General features: G+C 51.0%; 1 protein-coding gene across 2 annotated transcripts in view; it reads right to left on the bottom strand.

Moving 5' to 3' along the window:
* Positions 1-2,234: 2,234 nt before the first annotated feature.
* Kcnh1 (potassium voltage-gated channel subfamily H member 1) overlaps positions 2,235-21,584 on the bottom strand; it is a 297,541-nt gene continuing 278,191 nt past the window's right edge. For both annotated transcript variants that reach the window (XM_026779734.1, XM_005348896.3), the window contains exon 11: positions 2,235-7,439. In XM_026779734.1, the coding sequence (XP_026635535.1) occupies positions 6,582-7,439 (858 nt within the window). In that variant the 3' untranslated portion in view covers positions 2,235-6,581. The remainder of the gene's footprint in view (positions 7,440-21,584) is intronic.

Raw genomic sequence — 21,584 nt, 5'->3', positions numbered from 1 at the left:
CCCTGAGGACACCTTCCATTCTGAGACCATTCCTGAGTGATCACCTTCCACTCATCTTCTGCTGAAGATGCTTCTTTCTGAGCCTCACACCTTTCTCTATCACAGAAAATGTGCAACCTGAAAATATTCTAATATTGGAGCCTCAAAAATTCTCTGCCTACCCCAACAAGCCTCTCAGTGCATAAGCTAGAGTTCAGAGCAGTCTCGGGTTCTTCCCAACTATACATGGTGACATCTGTTCTAGAACTTACCGTAAACCTGTTGAAAGGTTCAGCACAGTGGACACTTACTGTCTGGGAGTAGACGTCCTGGTCGGGATAGGTCTGCCTCTCTGAGACATCCCATTGTGTTTTGATGACCCTTTTCCATGTTCTGCAACTGGGGACTCTGGACTGGCCTGCACGTAATGGTCCTTAGCAGGGAGGCGGCAAAGCCATAGCCGTGTTCCAGGTGGCCTGGCTAGCATGGGCGATGTGCACGTGGAGCATCCCAGGGAGTTCTGCAGTCTGAACCTTACTGGGGGGGGGGCATCCACACAGCTGCTGTTCTTCAAGACCTGCAGCCATGGAGTCCCCTGACCCTTCTTTCTCAGCCCTTCTGTCCAGCATGGCAGTTTAAAAGCCAGAAGATGGGTGCTCCCACAGACAGGTGCTATTGGGAAAGTCCTCAGGAAGGGTGTTGGCCTAAGGTCCCACATGCTAAGTGTGTTTTGCTTAGACGATCTTATTGTCTTATTCTCATTCAAATAACTGAGAATTTATTGCATACCCTTTGTTACATAGATAATTTGCATTTTTCTAGACTTATTTTGGATATTTTTAAATAAAAAGATTGAGATCTAAACCTGCATAACTTGACACTTCATCTCTCCCGATAGATGTTGGGCAGGCGACCGCTGAAAAGAGGTAAGTGACAGTGAATTCTGCGTGGTTTCGCGGGGGAGGAGGAGAGGGAGGCAGCTTTCAGAGGAGCTCGTGTGTGGAGCAAATGTGGACGACTGCTTAACACTCCAGCTGTATGAGTTTTTATTGCATGACAATGAGGTGGAAGGGCCAATGGGGCTTAGTGCCGTTTCATTCTCTGCAGGCGACTGTCCTGAATCATCCCTGGGAATATCAGCTCAGCGGAGTCTGCGTCCTTAGGATGCACACCCAGTCACCAAGTAGATCCCGCTAGGAGCTGCTGCGATTGGGAGGGCTGGGAGGGGCAGACGCTGAAGGCCTGGAATGAGTGTGTTGTGCTCACTGGAGCAAAGGGGGCAGGTAAGCTGAGCATTAATAACCTCACCAGTGGCTTGGGAAGGGGGAGACACGAGGCAGGCGACTCTGGGGTACCAGGAGGTTCTGAGGATCGGGGGGAGGGAGAATGGAAATAAGCGTTGTTTAGTTTCATGGACCAACGAGAGCAAGGCTCTGTGGTCAGCCAGAGGCAGTCTGGGCGAGGCCTTCAAGTAGGGAAAGGGCTTGCTAGGGAAAAAACCACGGTGTAAAAATGGTTATCGGGAAGTGTCTAATGTGGAGACATCCTATAAATAATGTAGGCGATGCTGCACTCTCCCAGAGAAGCCATCTACACAAAGGCAGACCTATTCATGACGCTTCGCTGGAAGAGTCAGTGAGAGCACTCGGTTGCTAGAAGCCTGAGTTTGTTAAAACCATCTGATTTCGATCAAGGTCTCAGGAGCTAACAGTCACTAGCTGTTCTCTGTGTGGCTTATCCCGGGCTCTCATCCTGCCTTTCCCTGCTCCCCACCGTGACATGACGGAAATACCTTCCTCTGCTACAGTCCCCCCCCACTTTACAGACCCTTGAGGCCAGCTCCTGGGCAGCAGTCAGTCATCTGGCCCTGGCAACTCCTGCAGCAGTTCTGGAAAAACACTGGATGAGGTCCTGAGTCACTGACAGCCCCAGGAGCAAAGCCAGGCGTGTAAGTCCACTGCCAAGACAAAGCCCAAGGAGGGGAGCAAGATGCCCAGAGCCAAACTAAGTCATCATCCATGCCCAGAGATGATGTTCCCAGATCAGTGTTTAAAAAGGTTACATTTATGTGAGTTGTGTGTGCAAGTGTCTGAGAGGCCAGAAGGAGGTACTGGATCAACTAGAGCTGGGGTTACAGTTGGTTGTAAGCTACACGTGTGTGGCCACACATGCAGGCCATGAGAGGCAAGCCCAGAATTGCTGAGGGATCAGAAAGTACCAACTGGATGGCACACAAGGAAAAGCGAACACAAGTATCACGTATAAAATAGTTTATTACCATAATAAATAAAATTAAACTTTGTTTTTTTTTTTTACAAATATCATTTGTGCTTGTTTAAAAATGTCAAGAAGGGGGTATCATCCACGGAGCGCCCAAATCATCCCCGCACCACAGCCACACAACGGAGCTCTTGGCAGCACCCGCAGCTGATCACAAAAATAGCCTCTGCTCATTTGCACTTCTGTTTATTCATGCTCACTCGGACAGAGGGGGGAAAGAAACGAAAAACCCGAGAAAGGATTTGGCAGGATTTGATGGAGAGTGTTCATAGAGAAGCCCCAGAATGATGAACCGCTCATGGGTATAAATGTCCTTGTGATGTGGACAGTCTCCAACTGATGCACAGATAGTGTCTGAATACTGAGAGGCTACATTCATGAGGGGTGCTGCGTTTTCACCATAAACGCAGTCTGTCTTCTGATAGGAGAGCTGCAGACCCCTCAAGGACTCAGAAGTCACCGTCAGTGTGGCTCTAAGGAAGGCCGAGTGGCAGGTGGAGATGCCTCTACCAGGTCTGGCAGGAATTTCGAAGCCATCTTTAAAGGTTCTGATACATTACTGTGGAAACCAAAGTTCTTAAGCTGCAGGTAAATTCACATTGATTCCTTTGAAGGGTGGGAGGTGGCAAAGAAAGCATCTCAACACCAACGCCTTGGGTGGAAAGTGGTCCTTTCTTAGGAGTTTAGGGTCAGGGCTTCATGAACATTGAAGACTCCTCCAGATGGAGACCACAGGAGCTGGTGAAGACAGTTTTTACTGAAGCGAACAAAAAGGCAGTGTATGGAGCAGTAATTATAACAGGGACAGGTAGGTAGGAGAGGCCATCCAAAAACTTGAGGGGATCTACGCAGGCCTCCTTTCCAAGCAACAGGAGGAGACAGGGTAGCAAGGGGGCACTGGGACCCCCCCATTGCAGCTGGAATTCCATTCAAGGGTCTTAAGGCGAAACATCTTTATTGCAGAACAGAGTACAAACAATTTAGTTATGCGTACATCTACAACTTGTACCTTTGCCGGGGCTCCCAAGAGGCCCCGGAGTGTACCTGTAAGATGTCCGTGTGACAAGGAGATGCGGCCCTGCCGCTGACAGGTATTTCTACAGAGTTCATTCAGTCCCGACCCCAACCAGGATATACCTGGCATTTGTCTTACTGTTTCCTCCTTCCACCTAGGGGTTCGGAAGCTGAAGCCTGTGTGTGGTGGGGTAAGGTATTTCTACTCCTTGCCCAACCATCCTCACTGTGGAAGCGGCACACAGGCTCTAAGAGGTGAAGGCTAACGAGGCCCTGGGAACAAGATAACAAGACATCAAGGTAATAAATGTGTTTCTAGAAGGTGGCTGGGGAAAGGGGCAGAGGTATCATTCAGTGGTAGAGTTCTTCCCCGGCACGGGCAAGGGTGTGACTTTCACCTCCAGCACCAAACAAACAAAGCCTGCTGGGAGGCGACTGTTGGGCACAGCAATCGAACACTCAGGCTCTGCTCCAGTAGGAACGAAGCAGAGAAATGGGGTTAGCTGTGCCTAGACCAGAGCATCCCAAAGCCTGTCGTGTGCCCAGTGGAGGAATCCACAGCTCCCTTTGGGATGGCATAGCTGGCGAGGCAGTGTGCCTGCCAGAACCACAACACTGGCTCTGCCGTTTGGTTCTGATGCCTAGCCCACTCTACCGCACGCCCTCAGGAAGAAAGCGGGTTCATCCACCCAAGTGGGACTGCTCCCTTTCAGCTAGCCTGCCGGGATAGGCACTGGGAAATGGAGCTTCACTCTGGGTGACATTCACAGCAGCTGACCAGGTGGCCGGCACCTACTGGACAGCTTATGTACCACATTCTGTGCCCGTCCCCTCCAAGGGGACACCATTTTTTCTGAAATCCCACTGTTTGGTCTGTTACCCAGTGACCCTCTGTTTCCCAGTCTCTCCTCAGCAGATCGTGGCTAAGACATAAAGGTGCGGGCCATTGGTATCTGAAGCCTATGGTCCTTGCTCAAGGCACACCTGTTGTGTCCTTGTGAAGCTGGCACAAAAAAGCTCTGGTCCAATGCTTGCCAGGAAAGTAAAGAGAGATGGGTTGGCTCCTTTATGATTTATTTTGAAGAAGGCAATCGTAGCAAAAATGCTATAGAAGTGGAGAAAATGAAGCCACCCGTGCGTGTTTGTCACCTGCACTTTCAGGAACTCTTAGGTCCTAGACTCCTAGAACCCCAAGATGAGTAGAGACACCCCTTGCAGAGTGTGGACCTCAGCCTAACAGGACTTCAATTTTGCCTGACCCCAGAGTACAGCCTGAAGCTTTATCTGTCCCATGACACAAGGGCGCGCTCTCCAGCACCCCCAGCATTTGGATCCCCTCACATCTGAAGGAGATTCACCCCTCAGAAAAAGCTGTCCAGGAGTAGCAAGGCCTCTGTCCACTGGCTGGTCCGGTGCTAGAGGGCTCGCTTAAGTCCAAGAGAGTTCCAGAAGATTCTCTAGGCACAGGTGCTCCCGAGGCTGAGTGTTGCCTGACATGGGGTCCATCCTACCCTAAGCTTAGCGCTCCAAAGCTAAGAACCAGGCTACTGAGTATGTGTGAGGAGTGGGACATTCAGGGGGACAGCGGCAAATGGGCCTCCAGTGTCTCAGTCTATCCCGAGGGGTAGTTGGCGGCAGCTCAGGGGACTGTGGGTCACCAGTGAGTATCTTTAAATGCTGCCATCTGACACTGGTCATACTAGAATCTCTGCCTAGGGATGCCAGGAGCCGGCCCTATGCACTGTGTTAAAAGCTACATGCAGTCACACCCTTGGTTTCCCAGTGCCATCCATTCTGTATGGACAGCCGCACAGCAAGTCCTGGCCTCTGGGCAGAACACTAAGCATCTTTGGTAGGGCAGGTCTTGCAAGGCGGGTTCCCTAGACAGGCTGGCGTTCTGAATTGCGACAGCCAAGCAATGCTAAGCAGAAGCACCCGTGGCTCTCACTCTCCTAAGGGCTCCTTCCAGGCTCACGGGGTAGGGTTACACCCCTGCCTGATAGCCTCCAAGTGGGCACCTGAGCTAGCTCCTTTGTCCTGTGTTCTGTCGCGTGCCATCAAGAAAAAGACCTCAAGTGACTGAGGCAGCAAGTGTTCCTGAGCATCATGGTGTGGGAACTTGGATGCTACAGACATGGCCCTGCAGCCGTGGCTCTGGGCCTCAGCCTTTCCCCAGACCACAGTTCCACTGTCCCGCCCCCCAGCTAATCACTGAGACATTTTGAAAACCGATGTGTCATTCATTCTTTTTTTCCAGCTCCCTAAGAGAATAATCATGGTCCTGCCATTATTTTTAGAGTAGGAAATAGGTTGACTTTCAAATAAGGCTAACTGTGGCTCCCATGTGACCTTGAATGATCCCATGCACTGGACAAACATCCCATGAGAATCAAAATAGAAAGCTAGTACTTGCTACAATCATTTTTGAGGTTGTGTGTGTGTGTCTGCTTTGTTAGGAAAGCACTGCCGGGCTCCTGCCCCTTCCTTAAATGCCCCACACCCTGGGCAAGCTTAGGAGGAGGACGAGGAGAAGCAGCAGAGAGTCCCACGTTGTGAGGCCTATAGCTTGGCGCAGCGCCAGGGGTTTATCTGGAGCTGGGAGCATCCACATCAACCATCCCACAGAGCCGGCTGCGGACCACACAACAGAGCCTGCTCAGAGCTGAGGGCCCTCTCAGCTTACCCTGGCCTCACCTCTTCTAGGCAAGGAAACCTGAAGAGCCCAGCCCGCATGTCCGTGGTACAGTACCGGACGCTCCACCTCTGCCACAAAGTGGGAAGGCTCTCCCATCCGTCAGGCTCCCCTTAATGAGAGCTTGTTAGAAATGACGAGAATAGGAAAACAGGTGGTGACGTCCTACACGGCTGCACAGGGGTGGTGAAGGCCCAGAAGCCCCGGTGCCTGTCGTGGTCTTCAGAGGGCTTGGTAAAGAACCCCAATGTGGTCTGTTCCCGGGGGGTTCCCGGGGCTCTCGCACCAGGGTCTCCAGGGCTGGCTTCCGTCACATTGGTAAGACATTCTAAAGGAAGCGCTCTTCAGATAGACAGCGTGCTCCTTCTTCCCCAGTTCTCGGGAGCTGGTGTAACGCAACGGCCATCTTGCAGGGTGGGTGCCTGGCCGCATTCCTGCTTATATTTTCCAGAGACCTCATGGCCACACCGGCCCTTTGGTCTCACTTTGACTTCCTGACAGGAAAAGCTTATTTTGAAAATTGTTGGTCATGTGGGCGGTGTGGTGAGGGGCGTCGAGGGCAAGGGGACAGGCTTTCGTCTTTGATTTTTGATAAGTTTGTTTTTCAATGATCCTCTCAACTTGCTCCAAAAATGTCTTTGTCTGACTCTGGGGACTGGGGCCTGGAGATCTCACACATCTCCTGAGGGGACTGGGCAGACCCTCTGGACATTAGTATCCTGAGTATCTCAGAGAGCTGCTTCTCGATGGCGGTCATCTTGGCATTCAAGGCCTTGATGTCCTCCTTCAACTCATGCTTCACCTCCAGAACTGTGGCCTGCAGCGTCTGCTCAGGGATGGGGTAGAAAGAATGCTTGACCTCCGCCAAGATGGGGCTCCGGTCCTGGGGACTCCTAGCCTCGCCCACATTGTCCAGGCGTAGGTCGCTCTTGGTGATGCCGCTGTCACAGGAATCTGTCTTCTTCAGCGTAGCCTCTCCTGACGCCTTTGTCCTCTCGGGCAGCGTCTCCATGGACTCTGCCTTGGAGACCTTGTTCCAGTCCTCCCCCTTCCCACAGGCATCTTTGAAGCGGGCCCAGCCTTTGCGCTTGGCGCAGTCACCGCTGCCTGCCTTGGGACCGAGGCACTCAGATCCCGGAGCGTGCAGCTTGGCATGGTCTGACACTGTGGAGGTGGAGGCCCCCTGGAAGGACACAGGCGTGGCGGGGCTCTCACGCACCGTGACCACGCTGGCCTTCACCAGGCTGTGGTTGGCTGAGGTGTGGTCCGTGAGGGCATTACCCTTCTCCACATCTAGGTCATCCAGGTCCCGCCCCCCTCGCTCTGCTGCCAATCTGGCCTCTTTCTGCTGGCGGAACCTTTGGAACAGTCTCCTGACAGGGTGGTCAGGGGGCAGGATGAGGGGGGCCTCATTCTTCCGTTTCATCCGCTCCTCCTCTTCCCGTTTCACATCGCTGATCTTCCGGAACACAATCTGGAGTGGGGGGGGAGAGGACACCCTGTGTTAGGTGGAAGGAGCTCCAGATCCCAAATCAGTCCCCCCCCATCCCCTGTCAGTGCAGTGAACACAGCCACCAAGGGCTGCAGCCCACAACACATTCACAGCTCTGCAGGCCCTCGGGGCCATTCCTCCCGATTAACTGACATCACCTTCCTTCTCCTGTCCTGGTTCTTCTAGCTCCCCAACAGCAGAGCATCGGCTCTCACTGCCATCTGGCTCAGCTCAGGAGGACCAAAGTCCACCTACGCCTGGGAGTCTGCCTGCCCAACTGCGTCTTCCCAGGACACCTGGTAAGTTAGAAAACCCTTGAGTCCCTAAGATAAAAAGCCCCAGGGATTCCGATCACAGAATCCGAACATCTTGAGTCTAAGCCACAGTGCAGTGTGAGAAGGTCAGTTTTCATCACCACTGGGGTACAGCTGGGGCCACTGGTACTGTCCACAGGTCTGGATGTAGGTGGCTATGACAATCACAAGCTAGTTTCTTTGGGTTAACCTAAGAGCAAAGACTCCTGACCTTGAACCCATGCTTGCATTAACAATAACTTAGCCCAACACTTGGTTAGTGCCTGCAGCTCGTGGGCATTTTTGTGTTATCTCATGCATTTCTTCTTTTTACAAGGTCACCGGGACACACAGCATCCCAATTTAAAAACGATGGAAGCAAGACCCAGAGTGTCTGGACGTTGCATAACACAGTAAGCTGTGTCTCTGCGGTCTTGCACCTGAGCCGCTGCACCAGGTCTGTTGCTATCACTTCATCCAGATGGCCCCTCACGACCATCTCTACTGCACAGTGGCAGGTGTCCTGCTCAGCCAGCAGCTGAGCCCCAAGGATACTTGTCCTTTGCAGCCATGTCACAGTGGCAGTTAGACTCCATGATGTGCTCTGACCCTGCAGAAAGCACCTGGGGCAGGATGCCCTCTTTGAGTGCTGACTGGAGGTGCAGAAGAACAGCTTCTCCAATTTCCTCACCTGGGGCACCTGGACCCTGTGCAGGAAACCCCAGACCATCCACGAATCTGTTCTAGGATGTGTCACAGAACCCCCCAGGTCTTGGTGAAGCCCTTGCCCATGTGCTCCAGACGGGTGTCTTACTCACAGGGCTTGACGTCTTCACTAAAGAAGTCTGCTCATCAGACTGTGCGATAGATAGCACTCAATTCTGCCATCCCCGTTCCTTGAACCACCCAGGTGCACATGAGATATAACTTGCCCCGCATCCTCCAAGGGCCCTGGTCCAGCATTCTCTGGTAACAGCACTCGGCAGGTTCTCACATATGACCCACAAGAAGGGTGTACCTTACTCAACATGGAGAACCCCAATAAACTCAGATTGTTTGAGCCTAGTGTTCACCCAGCAATCAGTGTCACTGGCTGCTGCCTCTGCCCCAACTTCTTGGTCAAAGCACCTGTCACCAGATGGCTTCACACCAAGGTCAATGGCAGGTAAGTGGATGCCACCTCATCAGGCTACTTGCATGAGTCTCCATTTGTGGCTTTCTGGAGCTCACTGGACAGCATGTCTCTCATTTATTCCCAAACTTGTCCTTGACTTCACCAGCAGAAGGGCTATTCCCTTTGTCCCTTCCTTGGCACCATGTCCCTCCCGTGGCCCTGCCTCATGAGTTGCTTAGGTCTGTGGGTACAAATCAGGGGACTCAGAAGAATCCTATCCGCTTCGAGAGAGCCAAAGACACCCAGGTCCAGACATCAGCGAGGAGAGGGCCGGCAACAGGAGAGCAACTGCTATGCTCCCCCTGGTGCCTTACGCCGATTTTTATCAAGTTTCCAAGTCTGCTCTAGCTGAGGCCCAGAACAAGCTCCCGCAGAAAGCCTGCCTCGTCCCATTGAGCTCAGTCCTCTTCCCTTGTAGTTCTGACATCTTTTGTGTCCACCCAGCTCCTCTGCCCTTATTCTCAGTCGCGCACCCATGTTTCGTGGTAATGGAGCTCCCTTTTCATAGAAGGGAGCAGAGAGAAGTGGCTGGATGGAGAGGAAGCAGATGACACTCCAGAGGGTCGTGGTATCGTAACAGGAAAGGTTTGGCTCGGAGCACACCTGCTATTCTCTCTGTGTGGACAGTCAAGGGCAGTCCTTGGGGCTTCAGATGAGTTGTGCCAGGACTAGGGAGGGGAGTTCTGCTGATGTCAAGAAAGCATCACAAAACTCACCCCGGGGGAGCCTGCATGTCAGTGCTCAGACAGGCTTTTCAGAGCTTAAAAGCATCCGCATAAGTGAGCGCAGGAAGGGTGTCTGTGCTGTGCTCTTCAATGGGCCCTGGCTCAGAATCCAGGACGGATCCAGACATCATCTGAAGGGATGGTCTGGGCCAGCCCAACACTTCAGCAAGGGTTTCTCCTTGGGATCCCGGTCTTCAGGTCCATACTTCCTGTTTGGGAACCTCTGACCTCATAGAGAGGTCTGAGGCTGCCCATCTGCACCAAGAGGCAGGGGAACCAAAGCTCCCACAGCCCTTTGGGCAGCAGCACCCCTCCTCCACACAGGGACAAGGCTAAGGGCTGATGTGGAGTTCAGGACTGTTTTCTGATTTCAGCTGCTGGTTTGAAGTCATTAGCGAAAGCTGGGCCAGCAGCAGCCATGACCACGCATTTTGACGAGCATTTTAGATAGAGTGGGTAGGGCTGGCTGCGTGCAGCTGGTACCAATGAGGTCTGTGTCACCAGCCTCAGCACTCGCCCATCTGCCCAGAGACACTCACAGTTCCCCAAGGCAGGAGTGTGCCTCGGCAATGGGGCCGAGACCTCCAACCCTGTAACCCCAATACTTCCTGTGCCGATAAGGCTCCCGTTGAAGGCATGGCTACCCAGCCCTCACAGGGTCTCATGGGACTTCTACAATGTTATGCGGGGACACAGTCCCAATCCATGCTTTCTCGTAAGGCGTCTTGGAACCTGTATTGGGAGGAAAGCTCTATTCAGAATTCCTTTAATTGGGATTGATTTATTTTGTGTGTATGGGTGTTTTGCCTGCATGTATGCCCGTGTACCATGTGCACGCAGTGACCATGGAGGTCAGAAGAGGTAGTGGAATGCCCTGGAACTGGAGTTGTAGATGGTTATTAGCCACCATGTGGGTGCGGGAAACAGAGCCTGAGTCCTGTGGAAGAGCGGTCAGTGCTCTTATCTGCAGGGCCATATCTCCAGCCTTGAATCAGAATGTCCAATTCCGAATACAATCTAATTCCCCAAATCCCTCTTTCAGATGAGCAGCATTTCCCAGAATTCCTTCAGTCTGTGGGGTGGGGTGCCCTCTGTATTTCTGCACAGTTTCCTGTCCCAGGCTACCAGGCTCCTCAGTACTGTTGAGCCTTGGCATCAAGGATGTGGGGTCTTCCCTGCAGATGCATTGTCTCATTGGTGGGTCTGCATTGATCCAAACTAAGAATCAGCCCATCGGGCTTGTATGTTACAATCCTAGCTCAACTCTCCTGGCCCCCCAGCCAGGCTAGATAACTTGAGGTCGGTTCACTCCACCTGAGGCCCCTCCTATCACACATTCCACCCTGGCCCTTCAACTCGTCTTTACTGAGACCTCCAAGATTGAACTTAGCAGTCCTCACTCCAACAGCCTTCCCTGACTCCCCTCACCCAACATCAGGAAACCCACTCTGATGGTGCCAATCAGCAGGCGACTACATGTCATTTCCGCAACTCATGGTGAGAAAACCCCTTCCTAGCTGGTCACTTTCTTCAGACGGAAGCTATCTGAAGGCAGAAACTGTCATGTTTTCCTTTTCTATCACTGTGCGCAGTGTCTACAGTACCCAAACATGCCAGTGCCCAAGTTACGACCATTCTTGTTTGTGAAGTCAATGCTCTACATAGGATGCTGTCCACATGGCCCCTAAATTCTGCTTCTGGTGTGTGTGATCCCGTGAGGAAAGAGGAGGTAACAGGTAGGTTTATCTGTGTAACACGCGTGGGCTCCGGAAGTGCAGTGTGCAAACTTCTGAAGGACTTCATTGTTGTCTCTCATCAATTCAGACCCAACTCAGCTGAATCCATTGTCTCTGTCTGACTGGTTTTCAAATGCTTAATTGACTTCAGGAGGGTATCTAGAAGGAGGCCTGTGATATATTTTACTTTTTGCAATGATGACAACTGTTACTGAATTTCCCTTTTGTATAAATTTAGATCCTCCTAGAGAAGATCACCCAGTTTCATGGAAGGGCCTGCCTAGGGGTCCTGAGAACTGGACTTCCACATGCTGAGCAAACTGCCCTGAACCGGTCCCCTCTGCCGACTCCCTAGGTCCCATCAACTCAGTGCCAAACTTGTTTCTGTGGGCTTCATTATAAGAATTCAAGAAGAGTTTACATGGCCCAAGAAATCACTTTGGAAACTACTAGATAAGTTCAAGTTTCTCCTCTAGAATGCAGTTAGTGATTTTAATAATTTATCGTATGTTTTTATATAGTGCTTTATAGCTCAGCCCACCTACTCAAGAGTATTATTATCTTACAGAACTAAGGTGTGGTGGTTTAAATGCATCCCATGGGCTCCAAATATAAACACCTGGTCCTCAGTTGGTGCCACTGTTTGGCGGAGGGGATGTTGTTGAAGGAAGTATATTGCTAGGGCAGGCTTTGAGAGCTTAAATCTTTGCCCTACTTCCAGAATTCTCTCTGTCCTTCTTTCAGTAGAGGATGAGGCTGTCAGGTTCCGGCCGTCTTCTTTGTCACCATCTACCACACTTCTCTGCCATGATGGACTCTTATCTCTCTGGAACCCTAAGCCAGAACAGATGCTTCCTTCAAGTTCCTTTTGCTTGTGATGTCTTATCACAGGAATGGAAAGGTACCTACCATACAATGTTCCCTGTGAGGCATGCGTTGCAAGAATCACCGTTGCAATTTGACAATGGAGGAAGCTGAATTAGTGACCTGTGCGGGACCACACGGACAGTGAAAAGCAGGACTTCAGGGTATGGCCTATGCTCTTTCCTTCCCACAAAACAAATGCAGTGACTGTGGCCACAGAGAGGTGCTGGGGACTATGCAGAGATCCATTATCACTTGCTGGAAAGACTCAGCCCTGGAGACTGGCTACCCCTCTGCTGGAAGTGATGGGATATGCGCACATCCTCCTTGGGTCCAGCTAGGGTCCTTCCAGCTCATGGGAACTTGGATTCTCTTGCCTGACAGGCTAGGGATGGGAGGCCCATGCTGAAGGCTGCACATCCCAAGTGTTTACTAAAATGTTGGGAAACAGAAAATCCATAGGGCGGCCACTGTGCGCCATTCATGCCTCTCTGCATCCCTCTGAGACCGCGCTGAGCAATGGCCTGAGCCCAGAAGGTTGCTAATATGTGGTTATTTGAGCTGAACCAACAGACACTCAGATCCTAAAGCTGCCAGGCTTTGTGAGCTGCTATTTTTTAACTTCCTTTGAAAAAAAAGTCAACCTCTTGTGATTTGAGGTGAGACAGGACAATCGACCACCTGGCTCCCTCAGAGGACTGTCCACAGGGCTAGAGATGGACATGTAGGTAAAGTGCTTTTCCATATAAACGTGAGGTTCCTGTTTCAGTCCCCGGCACCCACATCAGAAAGGCTAGGCATAATCGTGCCTGACTGCAAACCCACTGGTTGGAAGTAGAGACAGGAGGATCCCTGGGGCTCACCATCAGTCTAGACAATTGGCAAGCTCTGGGTTCAACGTAAGATCCTATTTAAAGGAAAATAAAGTAAAATGGCTCTAAGCATATGCACACACATGTTAACCCCAATGTATGTACACACACACACACACGCTGTGGGATGTCTTGTATATGTGTTGCTCTTATTGGTTAATGAATAAAACTGCTTTGACCTATGGCAGGCCAGAAGATAGCCAGGCTGGAAGAGATAACACATACACACACACACACACACACACACACACACACACACACACACACATCTAGCTAGCCTCTCATAGCTCTGACTCCCACTCAAGGGACAGCAAAGACTAGGCCAAGGAGAGTAGGAGACCCCTCCAGGTCACTGTACACGAGGGTCCTAGCCACACACAGAGGAAAAGTGGGTCTGGGCAGGCAGTGGGCCACGTGGAGCCTTGACACCATGAGACTGGAAGTTCCCGGGTGGGAGCAAGCTATTCAGAAGGGCTCCAGCTGTGGAACAGTAAAACCCCTGCATTTCAGGGCCTTCCACGAGTAGGGGCTGTGTGCTTAGGTTTTTGTTAACTTGACACAAGGTAGTGTCATCTGGGTGGGAGGGTCTTAGCGGGAAAATGATCCATAAGATTGGCCTGGGGCATGCATTTTTTTTTTGATCAGTGTATAAATGAGAAGGCCCAGCCCACTGTGGGTAGAGCCACCCCAAGGTAGGTAGCCCTGGGAAGTATAAGAAAGCAGATTAAGGAAGTCATGAGGAACAAGTCAGTAAGAAGCATTCCTCCATGGTTTCTCCTTCAGCTCCCGCCTCTGGGTTCCTGCGCTGCTTGAGTTGATGCCTTGACCTTCCTCGATGACGAACAGTGACAGCAAAGTATAAGCCAAAGAAATCCCTTCCTCTCCAAGATGCTTGTGACCAGGGTTCTATCACAGTGACAGAAAGTGAACTAGCATGGGCTAAGGTATGAATCACAGGCAACCGGGACCAACCTAAGGAGAGCTATCCTATTTTATACTGGATTCTGACACATGTCCCTGTCTGAAATGCTCGGAGGGAAGCAGAAAGTGTAGGCTTGGTGTAGCCCTAACTCTGCTCTGACTGGCCTCTTTGGGACTTGCCAAAGGTGGGTTAGCTGGGTGGTTTTCAAAGGTGGCTGCGCCTCAGAGGTCTCTGCAGACAGTGTGTGCACAGAATGTGTGTGACAGCTGAGACCAGCCCATGCACCAAGCTCTCAGAAAAAGCACCTGAGAGGTCAGGACTGATGTCTGCTGAGGTCACTGACATTCTACCATCCTGCTAGTATGTGACAATTGTCACAGCCCTTCCCAGGACCCCGTGCGCCTCTCTGCCTCCACCTATGCTCCCAAAACTTCCTGTGAGCCACTGGGGACTCTTTTGGTGTGAGTGTGTGTGTGTGTTCCAATGAATGTAATGTCCTAGGCCCTGGTCCCTGAAGGATGACTGGACAAGCCAGCAAGCCCTTGTAATCATTTTCCAATAATTTTTCCTTAAACTTCAAAAGCTTTGCTCTCTGAAGTGAAGCACTGGGGGGCTCACCAGTATAAAGTGAGGACTTCCTGCTGTGAGGCCCCTGAATAGCTGCCTCTTCCCACAAGGCATCCCCATGGAGCAGCTTCCTCATGCAGAGGGCTCCCTCCCTGCAAGGGACCTTCCCACACAGGGCATCTTCCTGATGTAGGTGGCTCTCCCCAACACAGGGCAGCTCTGTTGCAGCCAAGAGCCCAGACTTCCCCTCCCAGGGCCAGGTCCAGCCTGTGCTGATTTGGGCTATAGCGATCACAGGGGGACTTGGCCTCACCTCACACCCTAACAGGCCTGGGTGACGTAGCTTTCTTCACGATATTCTTAGCCACCAGCCCTCCATCAGTAACCCTGCCTGGTTTTATAGCTGAGCATAAAACATGAAGATTTATAAACCAGACCATCTAAGAAACTTAAAATTTGGAAAAACAAAGTATAGATGGCCGATAGGAAGAAAGATAGTTAGCTGGACTTTGTTTTTTAAAACCCCCCTCAACTTATTACAGAATCAAATGCTATGCTTTGTTTTGTTTTTTTTCCTTCAACAGCCTCAGTAATATTTTACAGTCCAGAACTTTGGATGCCCTGAGCCTCGGGGAGCAGAGGAGGCACCGGAGAGGTGGAGGCAGAGCAGGTCAGCCAGTGCTCTTTGAGCACAGACTGCATTCTCAGGACCCAGGGTAGGAGGGGATAAGGCATGGCCTTGTCCTCCAGGGATGCCAGGATGCGGGAGCCAGATGATGAACTCACAGTAGAAGCTCTCGGCAGGCGGGAGGAAGGGAGACTCACGAAGCCAGCATCAGCGATTGAGAGCTGTGTGAGCACATGCTCTAGGCAACATTCAGGGTGTGATCGTGGCCCCCAAGTCTCAGTTTCCTCATTTGTCACAGCGGATAATACAGTCTCTAGGGATATCTCCAGGACGAAGTGGGGCAGTTGCTCAGTTAATGCATTAGCAACGAATTATTCTTGGTGGGGGTGACCCTGGAGATGACTCCAGAGGGTGAATTAGAAACAGGATAAAAGGTGGAGGAATTGGGTGAGGATCACAATGCCGTGTAAAACAAGCAGGGTCTCTGTGACTACACCCTCATAGGTAGGGGCCAACTCTGGTGGACAATGCTGGGTCGGAGGACTGTTAGGTGTGGACAGTGTGCTCGTCTGCCGCCCTAACCGCAGAGAGTGACTACTGTCCTCTCTGTTCAAATGACCAACCAGAGTCTAGAGAAGGTAAGGGCACGCCCAAGGGCATGAGGTGTACGGCAGTGTGAAAGCAGCCAGAGTCTCTTCCTGGCCCATATCCTAGTCTGTCGGGAGAAGGGAAAGGTTCTCTCACGTCATGTGGGCCACCTCCTCTACAGAAGCCCTGTCCACCAATGTGAAGGTTAACTTTGTCACCTGAGGCACACCTTTGAGAGTGTGAGGGTCCAGAGAGGGTTAACTAGTGGGGAAGATGCATCCTGAGTGTGGGCAGGGCCATCCCATGGGCACTAGTCCTGGGCTGGAAAAACAAGGAGGTGGGGGGAAGGGCTGGAATTCCCCTTCTCTGATTCTGGATCTGCAGAGATGTGAGCAAGCAGTCTGATGCTTCTGATGCCACAACCTCGAGCTGTCCCTGCCACCATGGCTTCCATTTCCAGATAGGCTGTACCCTGAAACTGTGAGCCCTCCCTCTCCTGCCCTCCCTCCTTCTCTTCTTCCCCCTTTCCTCCCTCCCTCCCTTCCTTTCTTCCTTCCTTCTCTTCTTCTCTCCCTCCTTCTCTTCTTCCCTCCCTCCCTCCCTCCCTTCCTCCCTCCCTCCCTCCTTCCTCTTTTCTTCCTATGTTTTGTCAAGCTCTCTATCACAGAAACACCCCTAGAGAATTCTGGAGTAGACCGTGTAAGCCAGGGGTAGCACCAGCCTAGGTGGGGTGAGCGGCCACTGAGGTTCCCATTGCTGGCTACACGAGGCTGCCTGACCCTTTCACTAAACAGGATGGAGGAATGGCTGTCGGCAAGATCCTGACTTTGATCAAGACAAGATGGACTCTGATACGCAAGAGCTAGCATTTGGTTGTTGGAACAGCTTCTCTCAAGTCGCAGGTTATTGGTCACCCTGTCAACAACCGGTGACCTTAAAGCCCAATCCTGAGTAACAGGAGACCCAGGGATCAGCCAGGAAAATTCTAGAGGCTGGCGACGTGTCCTCAGGGACTGTTGTCTCTCTGTAGATGGCGCGCTGACTGATCCCTCTAACCACCGCCCGGCTTAGCACTTTCTCCTGGAATTCTCCACGAATGACTTATTTTTTGCCGCACTAGTCACGAGAGCCAATGTGCATCAACAGATGACCGGGTAAAGAAAATGTGGTTCACAGATAAAGCAGGATTTTATTCAGCCATAAAGAAAAAGATCATAACATCTGTAGGAAAAGAGATAGAACTGGAGAGATCAGCTGTCAAAGGAAGCAAATCACACTTGGGAAACACAAATATTACAAATAAACACAGAGTTCTACATCTAAATTTTTATATACACATATTGATGAAAAGAGAAAGGGCGATGCTGGAGAGAAAAGGGAGAGGGGAGTAAGAGAGCAATGGAGCACACAAAGAAGGGACAGGCCAAGAGAAGGGAGGACAGGAGGGCAGTAGGGAGTAACTGAGAACAAAATGTAACGATATTAGGATGATGTCACAATGCAACCTGACTGACTGCATACCAAGGGGACATGGCTAATGAAGAGAAAAGAGGATGCCTTGTCTGACCACTCAGCGACACCCCAAGGAGAGGGGTACCATCCCCATCACGGCTGCACGTGTGTACAGTGCAGTAACCTGGAAGGTGTGCTAACACACCACAGACAGACCAGATGCTCCGTCCAAGGCTAGGACTGACAGAGAGGCTTCCCTCTGGTGCTCTGTGCTCTGCTGGTGTCTCCTTGGTTGATGGGTCAGCCCTAGACATAGGAGAAACCTTCCCTGTTGGTAACACACAGTCATGGGGTGTGCATGCAGGGGTTATGTTTGGGGAATCGCTGCTCAGCAAGGAGAAAGCACCAGCAGGCAAGGAGCCTCAGGCCTGGCACACGTCACCAGAAGTGACATTTGTCACTTGGAGGCTTTGTGTTCTCTAGTGCAATATTGGGTTATGGCTTCAAAAACACGTGGACCTCGGGATATGACCACATTTGGAGTGTTTTTTCAGATATAAGGTAAGAATCTTGAAATACCTAATTCTTTGTCAGAGTGGGCTCTAAACACAAGGATGGATGTCCTCGCAAGGGACTTAGAGGGGAAGGCTGTGGGGCTGGAGGCAGACGCTGGCATGAAGGCTGGATGACTACAAACAGAAGCTATGGGAGGCTGGAAGTCGCTCTTCTCCCAGACACCTCAAAGGGACAAGTGCTGACGTTGGACTTCTAGTCTGTGGTGCCTGTTGCTTTAAGTCACTCAGCGGTGGCATCTAGGTGGCCCCCACCAGAAACTATCGCATGAGTTTTTCCTTTACCACTGTTCCTTGAGATCATCTTTTGGGTGGTTGGATCTGGGGTCCCCAGTTCAGTATTTACCCTCAAGCATCTAAGAGCCAGCAGAGATGTTGGAAAAGAACCCAGTGCAGTGCCTGCCCCACTGTGTGCTGGCTGCAGACCGCAAGGGAGCTGCTTGGCTTTTCTAAGCTTTAGCTGTCTTATGCATGGAGTGCTTCCTCCACCGACCAGCTCCTGCTGCCACATCTGCCAGCCACAACCTCTGCCATACTTTCCTCACCATGATGGACTGTACCCTCAAAATGTAAGCCAAAACAAGCACCTCTTTTATTAAGTTACTTCCACCAGGCATTTTGTCGCAGCGGTGAGAAAAGAAATCGACACAGCATAATTCAATTTCCCATCAAAATTCTGAAGCTATTGGCCCACTAGTCTAACTACACCTGTCAGTGTTGGACTGAGAAGGATGCACACCGACTACAAAGCTCTGAGTGGAACACGTGTCTCTCGGGAACGTGTTAGGAATTGTTTACTTATTTGTCCCCACAGACCCAGCATCTCAGCCGTGTACTTTGATCAGAATTTCTTTCATTCAGGCAGGCACACGTCTGATGCTCCGGCAAGCCAAGGATTCTCCTTCTACGGTTCTGAGGTATTAGTTTGTTAGATGGGTTTTCTCTCCTCTTTCTGCCTCATCTTTGAAGTTCTCTGGACTGAGATGTAGCCCTGACGTCTGCATTTATTCCTCCCCCTTCTGCCCTTGTCCTCCAATCTTATCTTTTAGTTACCCTTGGAAAGATCCCTCCGACTTATCTCCCGGGCTTTGTGTTGTTTTACATTTTCTGCTACATATTATTTCCAGAAACATAAAGCTCTTTTTCGTTTTTGATCATTTCTTTATTCTAGTGAACCGTGTTGTTCCACAGACACATCTGTTATGTGTTCTCGATTGATCTCTGTTCACACTCACCAAGGCGTGTGAGATGAAGATGAGGAGCCAGGGCTCTCTCACTGCATGCAGGACTCCAGGCCAGCACCGTGGTTCTGATGCTGAAATGTACGTCCCAGCCTCCACCATGGTTTGTGCTCTAAGACTACAGTTTTGGTGGGAGTTTTATTTATTGTAATTAATGGATGAGTTTTAAAATGTATATGGATGTATGTGTGTCTGCATGAGTTTATAGGCACCATGTGTCTGCTGGTTTTCACAGAGGTCAGGAGTCAGTTCCCCCAGAACTAGAGATACAGATAGTTTTGAGCTTCATGATGTGGGTGCTGGGAACCTAACTCAAGTCCCCTCTCCAGCCCTGAGAGTTTTGCAGGAGAAAGCGAACATACATAATTCCCTTGGGGCTTTGTGTAGCTTCCTCGGCTTTGCTAAACCAGTTACCACTTCTGCTTACTTATTCTTCAGGAATTTGTTAAGAAGCTACTTTTTCCCACTTCTAATTCTTCCCTCAAGAACTTGCATTAAACACAACAATAAAGAAGCCTAGTATCTTTTCACTGAGTGTGCAGGGAAGCAACAATGGATGACCTGGGTCTACTTATCCTGGGTTCCACATGCTTTTATTATTTAATTGTTTAAAAGTCTGCTGGAGCCCCTTTAAACTAAGTATCCAGAAACCACAAAGTATAAATAAATATTTTATGTTAGTTAAAAGACAAACAACAAAATAGGAAAAAATATTTATAATTGATAAGACAAAAATTGCTTTCATAGACTGATAAGGAAGGAAGTCAGACTGCTCTAGTTTTTAAATGGATTCAAAGGCAGAGTGAGGCCACAGAAAAGGCAATGGTAACAGTGGCTTAGCAGGCAGGAAAAGGCCCAGTCCTACGCATAAGACGTGTGTATTAGAACCACTGCAAGGCACACACTGCTGAAGTGTAACAGCCTGCCTTGTGGATGAGGGAGCCGGGAAGCAAGCATCTCACGGGGCATTGCTGGCAATCTTTGAAACCTCCCTAAGATCCCTTTCCTCATTGGTGCAGTGGGTGACTGTGTCTACCTCCTAGGACCCGTGAGTGCCAGAAGCACGCTCGGCACACACAGCCCAACACCCCCGGCAATGCCTTAGCCTGCATATGATCTCATTTAGGTTTTCTTCACTGGTCCTGCTACAGAGGGCATCGATGTCTCCTCCTAACTCTGCCCTGTGCCGTGACATGCGGGGCACACGGTAAATGCCCACCACACCTCACGTTTAAGTGTAATAGACCATTGATAGGATGCCCTTCCTTGTGCTTGAAATTTCCGTATAAACACACTGGAGCCAGCCCAGCCTTTAAGCAGGGCACAGGTCAGCAGCTGGATTAGCCAGGCAGGGAAAGGGTGGTGTTTAATGCTGGCACTCCAAGCTGACATACAGAAACACCCGGGCATCTGGCAGCACTGTGAGAGACATCACTCAGATGTAACACCCAGATGGGAGAGGCGCCCTTGACTGCGCAGACTCCATAAACAAGCACCTTGGGTCAAGGGTAAAAAGCTTCTGGGGCCACCTGAAGTCATGTTTGAATGGTAGGGGCCCTTCCTGCCTTTGCTGAGAAGTCTGAAGGAAGGGAGAGGCAGGAGGAGCAGCCTTCCCCAGTCTCAATAGGAGGAGGGCCCATCTTTCCTGGCCATTAGGGTGTTTAGGTTATCATCTACATCTCCAAGACAGGGAGATTAGAGACGGACCCGACACCATCCTACACACACACACACACACAGTCTTAGGTTATCATCTACATCTCCAAGACAGGGAGATTAGAGACGGACCCGACACCATCCTTCCTCCCGACACTTCTGTCTCTGCTCCTTTGTTTTCCACTGCGGCTAGAGCCAGAAGGGGTCTCTACTTTCCACAGCACCCTGATCAGAGAGCCCCGACTCCAGCTGTCATCAACAACATGACAGCTGGCATCTGCTGGTGCTTCTGACAGGAGTCTTCTTCCTTGTGTAATGAATACAAGGGAGCCAAAGGGAATGGCAGGACCCTGCCCCTCTGGTCCTCATGCTGATCTCCCACAGTCTATACCTTCAGTGGCCATGTCTGGACTTAATCAGCTAATGGCCGACTTCACATACGAGTACTCGATTTTGTCTAATTAAATCCAATCCAGCCTCTCACTTCTTTCCAGACACGGAGAGCAGCTGGTCAAGACCCTTTCTCTCTGCATCTTGTAAGATAAGAACAGCTGCGAACCCAGCTCCTCTTCTCCCCATCATCAGCTAGGGTGTGGTGTGTATGGAGGCTGGAGAGGGGTGGGGCAGATGGAGGCTGGGGAGGGGGGAGGGGTGGTGTGTATGGAGGCTGTGGAAGGATGGGGTATATGGAGGCTGGGGGAGGAGTAGGGTAGGTGGAGGTTGGGGAAGGATGGGGTGTATGGAGGCTTGGAGGGGTGGGGTGGGTGGAGGCTGTGGAGGGGTGAGGCAGGATGGGGTGTATGGACAGTGGGGAGGGGTGGGGTAGGTGGAGGCTGG

The sequence above is a fragment of the Microtus ochrogaster genome, chromosome 6 (genome assembly GCF_000317375.1).
Source record: "Microtus ochrogaster isolate Prairie Vole_2 chromosome 6, MicOch1.0, whole genome shotgun sequence".
NCBI lineage: Eukaryota > Metazoa > Chordata > Mammalia > Rodentia > Cricetidae > Microtus > Microtus ochrogaster.
This window is presented reverse-complemented; position numbering and strand designations above follow the sequence as displayed.